This window comes from Rhagoletis pomonella, unplaced genomic scaffold (assembly GCF_013731165.1).
Source record: "Rhagoletis pomonella isolate Grant_MI unplaced genomic scaffold, Rhpom_1.0 Rhpom_scaffold_00005, whole genome shotgun sequence".
Lineage (NCBI taxonomy): Eukaryota > Metazoa > Arthropoda > Insecta > Diptera > Tephritidae > Rhagoletis > Rhagoletis pomonella.
This window is the reverse complement of record NW_023458559.1, coordinates 8,962,036-8,978,219: the sequence shown is the minus strand read 5'-3', so window position 1 is coordinate 8,978,219 and position 16,184 is coordinate 8,962,036. Positions and strand designations below refer to the sequence as shown.

The 16,184-nt window shown below is 36.5% G+C and overlaps 1 protein-coding gene across 1 annotated transcript in view; it reads right to left on the bottom strand.

Moving 5' to 3' along the window:
- LOC118738679 (delta-1-pyrroline-5-carboxylate synthase) overlaps positions 1 to 16,184 on the bottom strand; it is a gene marked incomplete at its 5' end in the record, with an annotated part of 514,696 nt that overhangs the window by 368,461 nt on the left and 130,051 nt on the right. The window contains 1 exon segment of the mRNA XM_036469592.1: positions 9,240 to 9,432. Coding sequence (XP_036325485.1) covers positions 9,240 to 9,432 — 193 coding nt within the window.

The window sequence follows — 16,184 nt, the reverse complement described above, 5'->3', positions numbered from 1 at the left end:
CACATACGCGGTTATCTTGATACGCGGTTTTGCATTTTGTTGATACCCGGTTTTGTACTTTAAACGACGATATGAATGTATATATATTAATTTGTATAGATATATGTCTGTACGTATGTATTAGGGCATTCAGTCCCGGGAACCAGAATCCCGGGATTCCGGGATCCCGAACACTTTTCCATGTCCCGAAATCCCGGGATTACAGCTCCGGGATCCCGAGATTTTTACTGATTCATTTACAGAATGAAAGAGATGTTGAAAACGAAAAAAAAAATTATTTGACTTGAAACACGAGAAATACAGAACACTAAAATTTGGATTCAAAGTGAACTTGAGCCATTTGCACTTGGAGGTGAATTTGAGGAACTGCCTGAATACCTGTACTTGTTCAAATATTTTGTGCAAGAACTGTGTAATAACGAAAAGTCTGGTAGCAGTTCAAAACACAACAAGCTTTTACAGCGTGGCAGAATTGTTCTTCATTTTACGTTGTTGGCCTTTTTTGGCAAACGATTTCTGTAAATATGTGTAAATGTTTTTGACAAGTAATATAGATATTTTAGAATGAAAAATATTTAAACATTAAATTACATACTCTTTTACTAAGGAGCACTATGTCCCCTAAGACCAAATGTGTTGACAATGAATCTGTGTGGTTTGAAAAAGGCGAACCTACTGTAAAATGCAAAAAGTTATTATGAAGCCGAAATCCCGAAAAATCTTGGGATCCCGGGATTAGAATTTTTACAACCCGAAATCCCGGGATGGTTAAAATGCTTCGGGATTGAATGCCCTAGTATGTATATGTAATTTTCTTTTGAATCGGTAAGATGCATATTAACTTGAGGTAGGTATAAACTTGTTAATGACAAAAACGAAAAGTACTAAACCTCATACATACATATCGTACATATGTATATCGTCGTTTAAAGTACAAAACCGCGTCGTTCTGCAAAAGCGCGTAACTGACATTTTTTGCCAAAAATTGGATTTGCTCACCGAAGCTCTTGGCTCAAGTCTTATCCATTCGTCCTAAAATATAATAATAATAATAATAATAATAATAGATTGGCGCTTACACACATGTTAGTGTTTGGCCGAGCTTCTCCTCTGATTTGTGGCGTGCGCCTTGATGTTGTCACACAAAGAGGAGGGACCTACAGTTTTACGCCGACTCCGAACGGCGATTGTATTTTTATGAGAAGCTGTTTTTTATGGCAGAAATACACTCGGAGGTTTGCCATTGCCTGCCGAGGGACGACCGCTGTTAAGAAAAAAACTTTTTTCTATATTTTTGCGATGTTGCTTTGACCAGGGTTTGAACCCGGGTGCGGCGGAGTGGATGCGCGCACTGCTTACCACTACACCACAGCGGTCCTGAAATATACCAGCCAAAAATGCGATTGCTTTATAAAAGAGAGAACAATTTTGAAATATGAATATATACAAAATAATTTATGCAACCTCACATACGCGGCTTTGCGTTATCTTGATATGCGGTTTTGCATTATGTTGATATGCTGTTTCGCACTTTAAACGACGATATATAGATATATTTGATTTAAAAGAAAACCTCATATATGTACATATGTATATAATCAAAAGCAAGAAGAATGAACAAAGTAACAATTTTATACGAGGGCAACGCGGACCGCCGCTAAAGAGACATCATTTACTTTTTGTATTGAAAGAAGATCGTATGGCTTTATTTCTCATATTCAAAATTTTTGCTTATGGCTTTATGTCACATTTCCCAAGGAAATAAAGCCATATGGCCTTATTTCTCCATGTGAAGTGAAATAAAGCCATATAGCGTTATTTCCTATGGCTTTATTGCACGGCATCGTTCCATATATGTTATACTCCTATACTGGGAGTAAGAGCTAGTACCGTCCGAAAACACTACAGTACAGATGTCTCAGTAAACACGTACGAAAGAAAAGGAACACATACGTTATAAATAAAAATCCCAGCTAAAACTTGAAACTTTTTGGGAAGTACTTATTTTTGTATCAATGGAGTAACGCAATACAAGTAGCCTCAAGACAGTTTTCGCTTACCTGTAATGCAATGACAAGAAATTTTATATTTATTCGATTACCTCCAATGACATGCACATGTTAAAATAATGCATTCTGTACCCCAATTTGGGGTACCTGTAATGCAATGGATAAGCGAAAATTGTCTTGAGGCCCCTTGTATTGCGTTACTCCATTGATACAAAAATAAGTGCTTCCCAAAAAATTAAAAAATTTTTGCTGTGATGTACTCAACACATACACAAAAATGCACTTTCCCAATTTGCCAAACGACGTCGTTTCCGACTCGTTTTGGTGGACAATTTGTTCGCCGGCGACGGTCGCAAACTCGCCGTCGGATGAAAAGCACACTTCGCCAGCAGGCCGCAAAAACGACTCCCCCGCAGCCCGCAAAAACGATATTCCAGCGAACTGCAAAACGATGCTCAAAATTTATACCACATTTAAAGTAAAAGTACAGTTTTATACCAAATTTAACTTAAACTTTAAACTTCATACCCACAAATTTTATATTTTACAAGGATCGCAATGGTTATGGTAGTAGATTTAACCTGATGCCTGGTATCTCCGAATGACTTCACTTGACAATTTTTAGCAATAACTCGACTCCAGCGCAGCCTTGCGGATCTTTTTTTCAATACTATTACCACTATATATCTCTATTATGAGGCAAATGGGTTCAAAAATAAGATTTTTCGTAATAATTCGTCTCCAGAGCCACTATCGAGCAATTTATTTCGCCGCAATATTTCCCTTCACGTTACCAATACATGTCTTGAATATTAGCCAGATCGGATCGTAAATACAATTTTTAGTACTAACTCGACTCCAGCGCCACCTGGTGTTTTAAGTTGTGAACCTCGTTTAGGAGGAGATCACACACAAACACACGTACCGAAGAATTATATATGTATTTACAGATGGGTAAAAGTTTCAGTATGTTCAGAAGGCGTCACGCCCACTTTTCTCCATGAGTATGGGATTGATACCATATCAAGTTCCAGGACCTACCACAAATACTTCCAGAGATATGCGGTATGAAAAATTCGATTTGTATGGGAGATGTCACGCCACCTTGATATAAAGAAATTATTATCAGCCTATAACCAAAAGGTGTCCACAATTTCAGAGAAATCGGTACAGCCGTTTGCGAGATCACCTCTTATAAATATAGGGGACTTCTCTTTATATAATTGGTATAGATAATAAGTATACATACGTAAATAGCTAATACGATTGCTTTGCGGCGCCTTAAAATACCTTTCTAACTGTAAAGCAGTCATTCAATTCTATTCTATGTATATCTATAATACGTGTACCGAATTTGCAGAAAAACTGACCATGTGTACAAATTTTTCGAATAGATTGGTCCCTGGTCAACGTACCGGAAAAAATAATCTTATATGCTAATTTCGGCAAAAAGCTACCTGCGTGCCAAATTTCAAGCAAATCGGACCACAAATAAGATTTTTTCGAATAGATCGATCCCTGGTCCACCTACCTGAAAAAAGTATCCTATATGTTAATCGAGGCAAAAAGCTACCTACGTACTAAACTTCAAGCAAATCTGACCATAAATACAATTTTTTCAAATAGATCGGTCCCTTGTCCACTTACCGGAAAAAAGGATCCAATATGCTAATCTAGGCAAAAAGCTACCTACCTACCAAATTTCAAGCAAATCGGACGATAAATGCGATTTTGTTTCGAATAGATCGGTCCCTGTTCCACCAACCGGAAAAAGTATCCTGTATGTTAATCGAGGCAAAAAGCTACGTACGTACCGAATTCCAAGCAAATCGGGCCATAAATACGATCCGGGCCATAAAAAGGATCCTATACGCTAATCTAGGCAAAAACCTACCTACGCACGCAATTTCAAGCAATTTGGACCATAAATAAGATTTTTTCGAATAAATCGGTATCTGGTGCACCTACCGGAAAAAAAGTTAAGTTTTTTTGCCACGATGGTTGCTGAAAGCTATTTATGTACAAAATTTCATGAAAATCGGACCAGCCGTTCGCAAGATTACCTGTTACAAAAAAAGGGATAATTAGTATAGAAAAGTTTTTTTTACTAAAATTGCAAGTACCTTCGAAAGTATTAGTCCTATATAATTTGGTATATGGACCCTTTTTGTAGAGAATCGAAGTAAGCTAAAAAAAATTCTTTTTTGCACTTGAACTTTGATGGACTTGGGCAAGCCCAAGATATTGACCAAAAATTGTCATATTTCACACAGATTGTTTTTAGAGCATAATGAACCATATTTTTGCTTTTACTAATCAAAATTCTAAAAAGGGGGATTTTAGGCTCACGCTAACCTACAACCGAAGCATATATACTGGTTCATTAGGAACAAAAGAATATCTTATGAAGTAAAGCCTTTTCTTGGAATATATGAATTACATTATATATGAAAACAAACGTATGAATACATTTTTGGCTGTATCCGTTGTTTCTGATTGTCGCAAAAAAAACTTGCCTAGTGACGAATTCGCCCCTTGATACGATTTTTCGAATAAATCGGTCCCTGGTCCACTTCGCAGCGAGAAGGATCCTATATGCTATTCTACGCATACACCTACCGAGAAAAAGTAAATTTTTTTTTGGCCTAAAACATGATGGTTGCTGAAAGCTATTTATATACAAAATTTCATGAAAATCAGACCAGACGTTCGCGAGTTTACCTGTTACAAAAAAAAGGGACTTCTCTTTATATAATTAGTATAGATGTTCTGGCAATTTTTTTTTAATTTCACTTTTATTTCAACAATTTTGATTAAAAGAAAAATACAGATAAAAATAAAATATTTTACACAAATAAGAAAAAATATAAGCGATAATCGCATGAGGCTATTGCCTGAAAATTTTAAAATGCGCTTAGTGGCATTGTGCTACTATGATAGCATGGCCGAGTAATCATAGTCAACTTATGTACAGTAGTCGAACAAATTATAGCCGCACCAAATTTTCACAAGTTTTAAAATATTATTTTTGCTGTTATTTAATTTTGGTTAGTTTTTTATAGTTCATTCTTTAAAAACATCCGTATAGTTTCAACAAGTTTCATTAATGCTGTAAGGCTCTGGAACTCAGTTCCTGAATCCGTAAAAGCAGTGATTAATCGGAGTAACTTCAAAAAGGTATTGCATAATTACTTTAAATCTGCACAATGAACGTGGTTGCGATTAAACTGTTATCATTTCTCTGTCTCTGTCACTTCTACTATTAAACCAAATTTTGTATGTTCGTATTTATATTTATATGACTGACCTTTTATTATATCTGGCCTTAAATTTTAAGTCTTAATTGTAATTTTAATTTAAAATACAAATATTAATATTTTTTGTTGCTATTTCATATATTGTTAGTTTTAAGTTTACTTTGTACAAACATTGAATTTTACATCCTGTTGATGTATTATAAAAGACTCAAAAGTCTTATAGATGCAGCCTCATTTCTTAAATAAATATGTTAAATATGTTAAAGGCAGTGTCACACGATTGGGTATTTTCCAAAATTTGGTGCAAATCGTAACCCAAAATATTTTTCTTTATCCCAATCACGAAATTTAATTTGTTGAAATTTTCAATAGAACATCGCTGTATTGTACCAATCTTTTGACTATTGTCGCATTTTTTTACCAACAGCCCAATATAAAAATGTACAAATCTGTACAAATGTACCAATCGAGTGACACTGCCTTAAAAATTTATGCAATTTAAAAAAGAATTCAACAAATTCTCATTAAAATTTCGAGTTTTTTAATTAAATTCCGAGTACGCGGTTTTGTGGCGCATTGAATTCTAATAGAATAAAGTATGAGTTTCAAATGGCTAAAAATTTCGATTGATTTTTTAGAATTTTTAAAAAGTTCGAAATTTGCACGAAAATTTGTTGATTTTTTTTAATATTGCACAAATTTGGAAACTTGGATTTACACGGTTTTTGTTAAAGAATGAACTATATTTTTTATAAAAAAATAACAAAAGTTCTATGACAACAAAAATAATACGTTAAATCGTTAATCGGTGCGAGTGTCTTTGTAACTTAGCCATGGTTACGCTACAGGAGATGAAATATTTACCACCAACAATGCAAGCAAATTTTGACAGCTGCAGAACACCTGCAACACCAGTTTGTTAAGTGTCGAGATCTAAAACAATTCAGCTACAGAATTAAATTCATCAGCTGATTGGATATGCTAAAGATAGTATTTCATTTATTGAGAGTGGAAATGATGGTTTTCTTTATAGCAAAAACCGAGTCCGATATGTTAAACGTGCTGGAATGAGAGTTAAAATCTTGGCATAAACAACGGTATGATTCGTTTAGTTCAAAATTAGTTTTGCATGGCTTCAAAAATAGAGGCCGAAAGTGTCTTGACACTCGAGAGGGAACATTAAAATAAACCTCAGCCAGAAGGGCCGGGCTATTAATCAAGCCTGTCATTAATTTTACGATAAATATTATACCTAGCATTTCTCTACGACTTGCGAGTGTAGGCAAATTTATGAGCTTTAGACGACTGGTGTAAGGGGAGACATTGTAGTCTGAATCCCAGTTAAAATCACGCAATGCAAAAAGTAAGAATTGTTTTTGAATTGATTAAATAATTTCTGAATGAACTTGGTAGCAGGGATTCCAAACAATAGATCCGTATTCTAGTATAGGTCTAACTAAAGTGGTAAGAAGAGCTTTTGTAACATAAGGATTTTGAAATCTTTTGACCATCGCTTTACAAATGCAAAAACGCCTTTGGCTTTATTGACTGTAACATTAAAATGAAGGTTGAAATTGAGTTTGGCATCCATTGTGATACCAAGATCGACAAAATTGAAATTGAATAAACAGCTGATTGAGGTTAAGTGGCATATAATTTGTATTACACCAACTAACCACGTTGCTTAGATCCGATTGTAACAAAGACCTTTCTTCGAAAGAGGACAATGTTTTAAAAAGTTTCGCATCATCAGCATACATTAAAATTTTAGGATATTTCATTATAGAAGAAATATCATTAATGAATATCAGGAACAGAATCGGACCAAGGTGGCTTCCCTGAGGAACTCCTGAAGAAACTTTAATGATGTTGGAATAACAATTTTTAAAAATAACTCTTTGTGTTCTATCAGAGAGTAGGAAAAAATCCATTGAAGAAGACTGGGCTGAAAGCCGATTAAGTCGAGTTTACGGATGAGTAACGAGTGACATTCTTTGTCAAAAGCTTTACTGGAATCGGTGTATATTACGTCGGTATGAGCATTTTCTCTAAAACCGTTTGAGACATAAGTTTTTAAGGAAACAGTTCGGAATACGACCAGGTGACGCTTTTAAGGGTTTTAAATGGTGTAAAACTTCATCGGAAGATATTACTGGAATATAAGTAGAGTTAATTGGACAAAGCTCGTACGGATAGTATCCACTTATGGGGAAGTCTACAGAATAATTGGACCTAAAGAACTGGACAAACATGTTGGCAATGAGTTGGCTGTCGCTAGACAGTGTTGCGATAATGCATAGCGGACGGAAAACCATGTACCTTACGCTTTGAATTTGCGAAACCATAAAATCATTTAGGATTGTTAATTAAATTCTTTTTAATTTTACATAAATATGACTTATAACATTTCTTATTTAATGCAAAGTAGCTATGCCGCAAAACTGAGTACTTTACGTAATCACTGTGTAAGCCCGTTCTTTTATAAGGTTTAAAAGAATGATACTTTTTATTTTTCAGTTTTTTAGGATCTTTAGTGAACCATAATTGTATTACGTTTTGGTGCATACTTTCGAAAAAAAATTGAAAGCAGTATCATTAAAGTGCTCAACGCTACGCTCCACGTTATCTCTATATATTGGCCAAGATAACTTATCATAACGCTTGCACTTCAGCCTTCTTTTTATAAAATTGCAGTGGTTGAGTTTAGTCTCTAGATTGAAAGTTTTCATTTAGCAATTTTTTTCTCCAATAGCAACTTTTAAAACACACGACGAGTCGAGAAATATAACAACTGTTTTCGAAATTTGCATAAAATGAAGTCTGAAGTGTCTTTTACTTCTAAACTATAATTGCTGGAAAAGCCCAACTAAGTTCCAATTCGGCATCAAACTGCGTTTACGCATATTGCAAATTTCCATCAATTAAAGTTTAGAAATAAAATAGACTGATGCTTTGTTTTGCTGCATTTCCGAATAGCCCCATTATTCTGCTGAGTGGCAGTGTTTATACTTAATTGACTTAAAATGCAGTTTTTTCAAACAATCTTTAAGCACTCCTACGTTTTTAAATGTCCTGATTATACAACTTAAAACTATCGCAAGCTCCAATTCTTTGATAACTTACCTCTCAGCATGTTCCAGAAAAATATTGTAAGCGCCATTTTACCATTAGACAATGGGGTATGCAAAAAATAAATTGTCCTATTAAAAAGCTAGCATTCAATAATGTTGTTGTTCATTTAAATCCAATTAAATTTTTACACTGTTTAAGGAAGAATTAAAGAAAAACTCACCTATAAAATTTACCTTTTGTCGCTTACGATAAAATCGCAATCAGGGGTCGATATGTACTATGTCTGTTGTTGTACGTACGTTCCGATCGCTGCTGAACACTTTGTAACAGAAAAATATAAAAAAAAATTATTAACAAAAACGACAACTTTAATACCGGTTAAAACAACTTAGTTATCTGCGCAGAATACGCCTGCTACAAGTTACCGATGATTTTGTAACGTGAAAATTGTATTACCATAAATATTTACCACTTCTATACGCATAAATTCTGGACGTTAGGTAATGCTGTAAATAGGCGGCCGCATAATAGAGAAATAAATAATGAAAAATAATTAAATTTCTGGAGTTGTTTATACTTATAACGCCCTTTTTAATTCGTAGAAATATGGTTTTGGCAACATATTAACTAAACATTGTAAAACTGACGAAAAATTTGTTTCTATCAATAAATCGATTTTATGTAGGCAATTTTCTATCATTTGGACGACTAAATGCGCGAACCATCCTACCTAGACGACTTTTTTTAATTTTGTTAGGTAGGGTTAATATCCCGTCGATTTTTTCTAGGACTATATGTATATTTCATATTTAAGTTAGTAAATTTTTAATGGCGGTGAAGGAAGAAACTATTTCAAAACACACCAAATGATATATGATCTATCTAAAACTCATGCACCCACCGTTTTCAGCCAACACATCTACTGGAGTCGAGAAACTTTCTGTGGATTCAGTAAAGAATGTACCAACTTTTCGGCCAGCAATTATAGTTTTGATCGCCTTCTCTTGCATGCCGTTACAAATCACTACACTAACACCACGATCCAACGCCCATGTAGCAGCCTTCACTTTAGAGTCCATGCCCCCTGTACCAACCTGCAATAAAAAAATTTAGCTTATAGAACGTTATAAAACGTGTCATACTCATATCAAAGAGCATACAAAAAGATATAGTTACAGGTCATGATTCAATTACTAAAGGTTTTGTAAGTAGAATTTTTCCCACCCACAGGGATAGTTTTTGGAAGCAGGAGAAAAGGGAAAGAATTCAATCACACTTCCTAAAATGGTAGCTAAATTCCACAAAAAGGTGTGGATAATAGTGAATGGTGGTATTTTAAAACAAAAATTATCTAATTTAAACAAGCTTATTTACATCGAATATAAGCCCTGATTGTTACTAAAAATAAATATTTCTATGTATATGTATGCCAAACTTTCGACGGCGCTTAACTCGAGAATGAATGGTTCACATTGAGATTTTTTTTGTTGTATTTGTTTTCCAGATGATGGATATGAAGAAGCTATTTGTTTGTGGAAAACTTATGGAATATTTATTAAAAACACGACAAATAAAAACATTTGGAGCTTACGTTTCTTTCGCGGTTATGGCTCGATTGCTTCGAATATGGTAATTCGAGTTCTTTGATGTTGCACTTTTAGTGTGCTGGGGAGATTATACCACCGTCAGAATATTAAACATTGGCTTACACAGTCGCGATTGGCGATTCGTGCCGGATGAACTCCGGAAGAATAAAAGGAACACGCTACTGAACGACTGAGACAGGGTACGTTATCTACATCGTCAAATGAGAAGTGCCGTAAGTGTGCAATTACATCGCGGCATTGCCTAAACCGAGCTGGCCTGTAGAGCTGTCAAACTATCGACGATACTATCGATAGTATCGATAGTCTGGTCACTTGAAATAACTATCGATAGTTTTAGTACTATCGCCACTATCGCTTCATTGATAGCGTATTCTCCTTCCTAGCGCTTTTGATATTTGCACGTATTGGTTCAAAGAGAACAAAAATTGGCAGCATTATTTCAGGAACGAACGAATAAAGATCACCTAGGACGGTGTGCGAGAAAGTATTTTTTTGCAGTGACGTCATTTTTTCGCCGCCATGTGAATAAAACGGTATGAAACCATGTGTGTTAATGAAACAACCGATGAAAAAATTACGTTATTTGCTATTATTATTTTTTTCTCAAATGCAATTACAAATACGCGGATGCCGTGCTGGGTAATCTGTTTAGTTGGTTCATTGCATTATTTCCAAAAGCGCCATTTTTTTATTTTTAGCGTGGAAATAGCAGAGGTTATATTGCCGTTTTAAGAGCGTGTCATACCGGGCAATGCAGTATATGTATTTCAAAAGACTGTCAAATTGAGAAATTGCAGAAAGCAGTTGCATGAGCAGTGGCACCTTGCATGTAAAGACATTTTTTATTTCCGAAAGGCGAATTGCAGAGAAAATTTCTGAAATCGCTTTTTGACTATCTACACAGCGAATGAATTTCTAGCAATATTTCTCGAATCTAAAATGCAACCATGAGCCGATAAAATAAACAAATTAATAAAAGCATGATAACGAAAAATAAATGGATTTAGAAAAACATATGAAATGGGTCGATACTATCGATAGTATCGATAGTCACCCTTAAGACTATCGCAAAACATCGATGGACTTGACTATCGATAGTTTGACAGCTCTACTGGCCTGTGTTACTATCGAGCCCATGGACGCGGCTTGCCAATATTTTATTGCGTCAAAGTCTCATTCGGAGACACCAGGATTGTGTTGTGGAGGACAATACCTAAATACCTTCGTTGACTCATTTACCAGAACGCGCGCTTTACTTTACAGGGACTTGGCAGAGTCAAGAGGTCTCCACGAATATCGACAAATACATTTCGGCATTTAAGGGAATTTCGTCTCTTTAGCCTACATTGAATTTCTGTAGTCTAACGATTCTCATCCATTTTGTCATGTTGCCCCCAGCGGATGAAGAACAAACATTTCTTCAAATTTAAAAAGTAAAAATTTCACTACTAAAAATTGAAAAATGTTCTTAAAACCGGCAAAGAAATTTGGAAAGAAATATCACTGTTTTTGTTTTTAGGAGTAGGGTGGGAGTGTCATTGATAAAATTAGAGCGAGAGAAAGTTTTTCTTACAAAACCTTTCATTATTGAACCATGGTTACAGGTATACTCTGCAAGTAACCGATAATTTGGTTACCGTAAAATTTTATTATCAAAAATCTTTACCACATCCAATAACCGCGATTCGAGGTTCATTAGTAATGTAAACAATGTATTAAGCAATTCAGGGCCCGAATCGTGGCATTTGTGATCGAATGATTACTCGTTTCGAATCGAAACGAATATAAATTAAATTAAAAACTTTTTAATATACAACGCTTTTATAAATGGGCTAAAAATTTTAAATTAATATTTCTCAGTCCCATAGAATTTGTTTTGATAACTTTTGATTTTGAAATTTTAGCAAAAGTCATTATAAACCATTTATGAGATTGAAAACGAAAAACGTGAAGCGCATGCAATACAAAGCATTAGATTTAATTGACAAAAGTCAAACTACATAACATAGACCTAAAATTTCTATAGAGAAAGTACAAATTTGAGATCGATTGGGATCAACTTGTCAAATAACGTTAAATTACAAGCATCTAACCCTAATTTATTTTTCATGCAAATATAGGTTCGAGTATTTTTTATTAAGTGTGAAGTAAAGTGTTTTCTGATATAATATTGCTTTTCGTTTTGTGAATTTGGTGCAAGGTCTAATAAAACACTTGCATGTACAATTTAACAAAAAAAAAACACAAGATGTAAAGTTATACCTTGGGTTTATTAATGCAATATATATATAAATATATATATATATAAATACTTTTTTCTTGCTTACAATGTTGGTAAAATGCAGGATGTAATTAGGTAACTTAACAACTTATTCAGAGTTTTTATTGTAATAATTTAAATTGCAAATTCAAATTTTCCTTTCGTTATGCGAATATTTCTATTATCCTTTCAGTGTCAATTTCAATATCTAAGTGTACGCGTAAAAATGCTAGACCTATCAGTCTTTCTGCATTCATGGTACTACGCAACCATGTTTTTAACCGGCGAAGGGTTGAAAAACTTCTTTCGGAAGTAGCGTTACTAGCTGGAAGTGTGACCAGAATGCGGAGAAGTTTGTTAATCAATGGAAAGGCATATTCGTCGCATTTGCCAAGAACTTCCACTGCTCTCCTTCCAAATTGATACCGCTTTTTCTAAGAAAGCTGATGAAAGCGTTCTAAGAAGCTGATGAGACTCTGAATTTGATCACATTGTTAATATTAACTTTAAACAAATCATTTTATAAAATAAGAGATGCAAAATAAGATCTTAGATCCATAAGAGTCTATTCCTTTTCAAATTACATATGTACACTCATACAGTCATCTAAAAATTAATAGGAACACGATATTTTGACCAGTTTCGGTTTTTTCCATTGTTTGTTTACTGTTTATTATTTTTTTATTTAAAAAAACAGCTCATTGTCTAATAAAAACAATATAAGCCCAAATTTCAAACTTTATTGAAATATTAGAAAAATTCAGCAAACAATTTTTCCAACAAACTTTTTATTAAGATTTTCTAGAAAAATTTTAGGTACGCAGTTTTATGGCGCATTAAATTCTAGCCTAAGAAAGTGCAAGTTTCAAGTATCTAAAAATTCGCGTTGATTTTTGATAACTTTTTTTTTGCGAATAGTGTTATTATTTTATTCCATACAAAAAAAATTTCGAACACACTTTGTATGGAAGAAAATGCTTGGCACCGTCAATAATCTTAATAAAAAGTTTGCTCTAATTTTATTGAATTTCCTCTAATTTTTCTCAGTTTGAAATTTGGGTTTATATAGTTTTTGTTAGATAATAAGCTGTTTTTTTTATAAAAAAAAAATATTGGACAGTAAGCAAACAATGTGAATAAATCCACTGGTCGCCTTTCGCACTCACCTTGCACACACACACTTTTTCCGATACAAGGAAAGACTTTGTTTTAAATTTTTAGATTCAATTCACAAAATGTTTGATTATTTATTTAAACTTTCAGTTTACAAGTATATAGCAATCTATGTATATGTCTGTATATTTACAGCTGTGAAGACACAGTTTATTTCACAAATAGGTTTTGAAGGGCGCGTGCGCGTAGACCGACGTTTATTGCTGGACTGACGTGTCGCTAATTTGGCACGATGATAGTAGGCGGCCGTGCGCGCTCGGGAATCATTTTCGGAGTCGCTTCGACTCCACATAGTTACGGCCAAAGGATACGCGCACGGCCGCTGAAATTACGTTTAAGCGGCGGCTTAAACATCATCCCCGCCCTGCAGGAATGCGTTTCTGAGTGTCTCCTGCAGCTCTTTCAGGGCGCGGATTGTGTTACCCAGAACGCGGTGGGTGGTGCGGCCCTGGTATTGGCCGTTTTTAGGCCTTGGGGAGTGCGCGTGATCGTCCGCTGCGCCGCCTTCTTGCGCGGCGGTTGCGGCGCCTGGTTGCGCGGATTCTTCTGCGCCTTTTTCCAGTCCATTTCTACGACACGTATGTAGTTATCAGGGCCGTGGCGAACGTTCTCGATTCGTCCCAATCGCCACTCGGTGGGGGGAGCGAATCATCTTTGATCACGACGAGGTCGCCTGGCTTCCACTTTTATCTCTTCTGGAGATCTTTGAGGTAATCTTCTTTCCAGCGGCGACTAAATTGGTGGTGAAGTGCTTTGCCTTTCTCCCACCGGTTTAGTAGAGAGAGGTCTTCCGCATTAGGCTCGAGAATGGCCGACAGCGGTGCACCTCGAAGGAAGTGACCCGAGTAAGTGATGTCATATCAGCTGGGTCTTGGGAAAGTGCGGACAGAGGCCACGAGTTGAGGACTGCTTCAATTCGCACCAAAAGCGTCGTGAATTCTTCAAAAGTAAACTTGTGGGTTGCAGCAGTTTTCTTTAGATGGATTTTAAAGCTTTTCACTGCAGATTCCCACAAGCCGCCCATGTGGAGAGCGCTGGGTGGTATATATTGCCAGTTGATGCCTTGAGGGGCATATTTTTTGACAATGCCTGCGGAACATTCGTTAAGGTATTTAACGAAGTCGCGTTCTGTTGCGCGCTGGGCGCCAATGAACGTTTTTCCATTGTCGCTCATCATTTTTGAGGGGAAGCCTCGCCTGCCAACAAAGCGGGCGAATGCTGCTCGAAAAGCCTCGGTTGTAAGATCCGAGCATAGCTCGATATGCACTGCTTTTGTGGAAAAAGAGACAAAAAATGCAACGTATCCCTTGATAAGGGTTGTAGATCTTAGCACCGATGCAGCAAAATCTACTCCCGTTGTGGAAAATGGGAGTTAGAAACTGCAGCGCTCAGGGGGTAGAGCGGCCATTATTTTATGCGTGTTTGTTGCTTGTAAAGCGTGCACACTTTGCAATGAAAAATGCATTTTTTAATTAGATTTTTAAGCTTTGGTACGTAGTACTCTTGCCATACCATTTGGAGCATTAATCGTGTTTCTGCGTGAAGAAACAGCGAGTGTAAAAACTCCAAATATAGCTGGCAGAACCTCGATTCGGTAGGGAGAATTATTGGGTGCCTTTCATTATAGCTCAATGTGGAATATGTTAATCGGCCATTAACCCGTAGAAGTCCGTCTTTGTCCTATGAAGGATTGAGGACAAGAAGAGGTCTTTTTTTGTTAAGTGGCTTTTTATCTTGCAAAGCGCTTTTCTCGCTCGGAAAATGGCGTGATTTCGCTGCGTTGATAAGACGAATTTTTTCATATTGAAATTCGTTATGTGTCAGATGTGGATAGGTGATTGTGGCTAACCCCTTTGATTGGTTGCGGGCATTGCTCACGAAGCGGAACATGTACGCAGTCCCGCGGAGTGCTCGAGAGCAAGAAGAAAAGCGATCAAGAAAATCGACCTCTTCTTCGAGCGCGTGACATACCTCCACCTTGCGCTTTTCTGGTGTAGATGCACTGCATGCATTTGAACTTGGCCATGCATCCATGTGGCAAGAGAACCATTTTGGTCCGTGCCACCAGAGTGGGGAATTTGCCAAGTCCTGCGGTTTGCAACCGCGGGTGCCGAGGTCGGCTGGATTGTCTTGGCTGGCAACATGGCGCCATATACCGGTTGGAAGATATTCCCGGATTTGGGAGGTACGATTGGATACATACGTCTTCCATGTACATGGTGGCTTTTCAAGCCAAGCTAGCATAATCTCTGAATCTGACCATAAGAATGTGTTGCACGATTCCTATGTGAGCTGTTTTCGAACAGTTGCGACAAGTTTTGCGAGTAAGACTGCACCACACACTCCAGACGTGGCAACTTACTGTCTTCAATGGGGCGACTTTGCGAGTGGTCTCTGATGACCAAGAGAGTGGAATTAGTTTGGTTGCTGGCATTTACGCGGATGTAAATCGCAGCGCAATATGCTTTTTCCGAGACATCGCAAAACCCTTGGATTTGGGTGTCTTGCCCCGGAGTGAAGTTAACCCATCGAGGGATTTCGATGTGTCATATGGCTGGCTGTTGCCATTTTGCTAAAGCTATGGGTTTGGCACATTCGTCCCAATCAACGCCATCCAGCCAAAGTTCTTGAAGCAGAATCTTTGCTTGAATCATCACTGGCGACAGCCATTCTGCCGGGTCAAAAAGTTTTGCGACGGAGGATAAAATTTGTCACTTTGTGACGGCATTCGATGTCGATGCAGGCAGAATGGTGTAGGAAAACTTATCGGTGAGTGCGTTCCATTGTATACCAAGAGTTTTGGTTG